The sequence below is a fragment of the Cervus elaphus genome, chromosome 31 (genome assembly GCF_910594005.1).
Source record: "Cervus elaphus chromosome 31, mCerEla1.1, whole genome shotgun sequence".
In the NCBI taxonomy this organism is placed as follows: domain Eukaryota; kingdom Metazoa; phylum Chordata; class Mammalia; order Artiodactyla; family Cervidae; genus Cervus; species Cervus elaphus.
In genome coordinates, this window is record NC_057845.1 from 41,667,687 (window position 1) to 41,672,258 (window position 4,572).

Here is a 4,572-nt window from a genome sequence, read left to right on the forward strand (position 1 = left end):
AGGATTCCCATGGTTGACAAATCTTAATGAAAACCAGAATTAAGGTAAACATTTAATGCCTACATCTTAGCCTTTCCCTTTTTACCATCTTCAGTCTTCCTCCTACATATCCTTACTTCTCTTCTGTGGCTTGTCTTATTCATCTATGCCTATTTCTCTTCTTCCATCTTGTGAATTTTTCACCCACCCAAATTTATCTTTCCAATTCTCCTGTTTCCTTTCTCTTCTTGATGCTTTCCTCTCCTTTTGTTGAAAACTTAAAAAAAAAAAAGGTTATCTACAGGAAAAAACTTTTATATCTGTCTACAATGAGTAGAAGAATAGATTGTACTCCAGATCTTGGATTTTCTACTTCATCCTTGTCACTATTGTGCCACATGTTCTTTCATTATTCTCCAGTATCAGCTTCATCACATAATGGAAACTACTCTCACTAAAGTCATTTAAAAATCTCTTAATTTTCATACTCAATGACATTTATTCACTCCATGTCTCATCAGTTCATTTATTTTGGCAACTGACACTATACACTTCTTTGATCTTGAGTATCTTTTGTCTCTTTATGTTCATAACCCTCATATCTCCAGTTTCCCCTTGATTTTCGGGTCATTCTGCTCTTCTGGTCTTTCCCTGTCTTTCATCACTGACAAACAGGGCGACTGGTTCCAACATGAAATGCTCTCTTGAATAGAAATTTTCTTTAACACGGAAATGCTAGTGAGATTAGAGGAACCAGCTGGAAAAGTGGCAGCAACAGAAGGAAGAAAGGCAGCGAGTCGACAGCCACCATCACGTCCCAGTGTCAGCTCCTTGAGAGCTGTCGTCACTGGTGCTGGCTTTGATGCCACTGCTCATGCTGACAGTGACGCTGGTGTGGGAGCAGGGTGCGTTTTCTGAAGCCTTCCACTGGCCTCCTTAGCAAAGAAAACTCTTTTCTGTCCCTGTCCCGTTGTCGCTCTCTCTCTCTAAATTTCAAATCCGCTGCAGGTGGGTTTGACTTGCCAATTTTATATCATGTCCCCTCACTCTAGGTGCAAAAAGAATGGAAAAATCAGTTTCTGATTCTCTGGGATTCCAGAGTAGGTGGTAGATACATGTCACCGGTGGCAGGAGGGTGGAAAAGAGGGTCAGATATTGGCTATCCGAAAAAATGACATAGATCCTCTATAACCTCTTTAATACACTTTCTTATGTTTCATTTTCACTCTCCTTCTTCACTTGGTGCACATTCTCTAATAAAGATGTCATATACTGGAAGGCTCTAAGCTACCCTCAATCACTCCCAAGACATTCATTTCTAATAAACTCAAGGAAAACTCATACCACAAAGTATATCACTTAGATGTTCAGAGAGCACTATCTTCACAAACTGGCCACTGCATACGAATTATCAACCCATCTTCAATGAAAATCTAAGCACCAAGAGACCCCTCTCTATTCTTCACTTACCACCATCTTCACATTCAGTATTAGGTGACTCTACACTGAATTCTTTTGTATCTACGTTTTCACCCTTTTCATCACTCCGAATATCACTCCCCCCATGGACTAGTTACTTCATATGTATTTTAATCACTTGAAAAGTAAGTTTAAAACACAGATCATTAGACTTCATTCTGGACCACTACATCAATTTTTACAGTAAAACTTTATCATTTATATTTTGTACAAAAAATGCCTTAGAAAATGGTGTAATCTGATTTGGAAATTAGTGGAAAATAGCAACAGCTTCCTGACTTTTATTCCTGATTTGACTTTTTCATTTCTGTAGCCAATTTCTATAGAAACATATATTTATTTTAAAAACTCTTTACAGTGCCACTCCCATGTCTTACTTTCAGTGCATGTTTATTACCTGATGAATAGTGTTCAAGACCCTTCACATGACATTCAATTTATTACCCAGGTCCACCAAGCTTCTTTTCCCTGAACCTATAGCCATGTTACAGACAGAATTTCCCTATTACACTCAACTCTATGCTCAAACATTTATCACATATTTAGAATTTTTCATTTTTCTGAATGTGTTCACTGCTTCACATTTTTTGAATTGTATTTATTTTTATTCCAGCTGAAGAGATCTCATTCATTTCAAAGATAATAACAAACCTAAGAGGGCATTCTGATATGCATGGTTTATTTCAACTCTCTTCCACATATCTTCATGTTTTAAATTCCTTGTGACTTTTTTTTAAAATCATTTTCTCCATTTCATTTCAGGTAACACTCAGTGAGGACATGGAAAAGGAAAATGCAACATTGCTGACAGAATTTATTCTCACAGGACTCATATATCAACCAGAATGGCAAATTCCCCTGTTCCTGCTGTTTTTGATGATATATCTTATCACCATCGTGGGAAATCTTGGTCTGATTGCTCTCATCTGCAATGATCCTCACCTTCACATTCCCATGTACTTATTCCTTGGGAACCTGGCTTTCGTGGATGCCTGGATATCATCCACAGTGACGCCCCAGTTGCTGGTCAATATCTTTGCAAAGAGCAAAATGATGTCTCTCTCTGAATGCAAGGTACAATTTTTTTCCTTTGCAGCCAGTGTGACCACAGAATGTTTTCTGCTGGCAACAATGGCGTATGATCGCTATGTGGCCATATGCAAACCATTACTTTACCCAGTTATTATGACCAAAAGACTATGCATCCGGCTATTAATTTCATCATTTTCAGGTGGCCTTTTTCATGCCATGCTTCATAATGCTTTTTTATTGAGATTGACCTTCTATAATTCTAACATAATACATCACTTCTACTGTGACATTGTACCATTACTTAAGATTTCCTGTACTGATCCTTCCATTAATTTTCTGATGGTATTTATTTTCTCTGGGTCAATACAGGTGTTCACCATTCTTACTGTTCTTGTCTCTTATACACTTATTCTTCTTACAGTCTTAAAAAAGAAGTCTGTACAAGGCATAAGGAAGGCCCTCTCTACCTGTGGAGCCCATCTCCTGTCTGTCTCTTTATACTATGGGCCTCTTCTCTTTATGTATGTGCGCCCTGGATCTGCACAAGCAGATGATCAAGATATGATGGACTCTCTGTTTTATATGGTCATAATTCCTCTGTTAAATCCAATCATCTACAGCTTGAGAAATAAGAAAGTCATAGATTCACTGGCAAAAATGCTAAAGAGAAATGCTTAGATCTCATACTAATACACTTACTCCTTTATTAAAAGTAAAAAATTTGTGTAGATTAGATGTTACTCTATATTGATTAATGCTCAAAGGCTTTGCACTAATCATTGTCCTAGAGCTTTAATGATTTAAACTGAGAGTACTAATAAGCATCTTAAAATGTTTATAGATTACTGAAACACACAGAAAAAATTTTTCATCAAGTATTTAAGTCATACTAGAATAATTTAAGAGGAAAACAAAATATTTTATACATATGTTCTCAATGTAGCTTCACAAATGCATTAAATACCATAGCGGTGTATTCAACTCCAAAAAGAATTTGAATGTGATGTTTTTGATAACAGTAGAACTATGCAGCCTGAGACTCATATCACATTTAACTTCACAGTGGAGGCAGATTTGTATTCGAATGAACAGAGGCAAATATCAGGAATTCTGCTAGCCATCAAAATGTGTTTCATTCCACTCTATTTGGGACATGGTGAATTTCACTTTTTGTAGGGTTTCAATTGTCATATCTCACAGAGAAATTAACAGAAATGGTAAGGAAATTTAAAAATTTAAGAAAGCAGTTAAAGGAGGGCAAGTCAGGCAAAACTGTCTAAGAATGTTCTTCCCCAAAGACTGTCTATGAATAACTAGTAGAGGGAAGATGTCTCTCAGTGTCTGTGGTATCTTGAAAGGTCATGTCCAGTTGTATTTGTAAGGAATAGGGTAATCTGAGAAGCTTTACTGATTCACAAAGCTAAGGGATGAAATTGTAGATTTAACTGGGATGGACATCAAGAGGAAAAGGGAAGCGGCGGGATAAGAAGGAAATAGTCTCAACCTTCCTACAATTTTAAAATAATGAAACTGATCAGAAAAAAAGAAGAAATATGTGGATATTATTAGAACGTGTTGTTGAGAACAAGCTACTTAAAATCCATAGTTTTGTTTTTGTTTCATCGCTAAGTCCAACTCTTTGTGATCCCATGGACCACAGCCCCCCAGGCCCCTCTATCCAAGGTATTTCCCTGGCAAGAATTACTGGAATGGGTTGCCATTTCCCTCTCCAGGGAATCTTCCAGACTCTTGGATCTAACCTGCATCTCCTGCATTGGCAGGCAGATTCTTTACCATTTTGGGAAGCCCCAAAATGCATTAAGTTGTTGTTCAGTCGCTCAGTCACGTCCGACTCTTTGTGACCCCATGGAATGCAGCACGCCAGGCTTCCCTGTCCTTCACTATCTCCCAGAGTTTGCTCAAACTCATGTCCACTGAGTCAGTGAGGCCATCCAACCGTCTCATCCTCTGTCGCCACCTTTTCCTGCCCTCAATCTTTCCCAGCATCAGGGTCTTTTTCAATGAGTTGGCTCTTTGCATCAGTGGCCAAAGTACTGGAGCTTCACCTTCAGCATTAGTCCT

At 38.0% G+C, this 4,572-nt stretch overlaps 1 protein-coding gene across 1 annotated transcript; it reads left to right on the plus strand.

Moving 5' to 3' along the window:
- The first annotated feature begins 2,220 nt into the window (after positions 1 to 2,220).
- On the plus strand, positions 2,221 to 3,168 carry LOC122687487 (olfactory receptor 5H2-like). The gene has a single exon (XM_043893016.1). The coding sequence runs from the start codon at positions 2,239 to 2,241 to the stop codon at positions 3,166 to 3,168; it is 930 nt and encodes a 309-aa protein (XP_043748951.1). The 5' UTR covers positions 2,221 to 2,238.
- Positions 3,169 to 4,572: the final 1,404 nt, after the last annotated feature.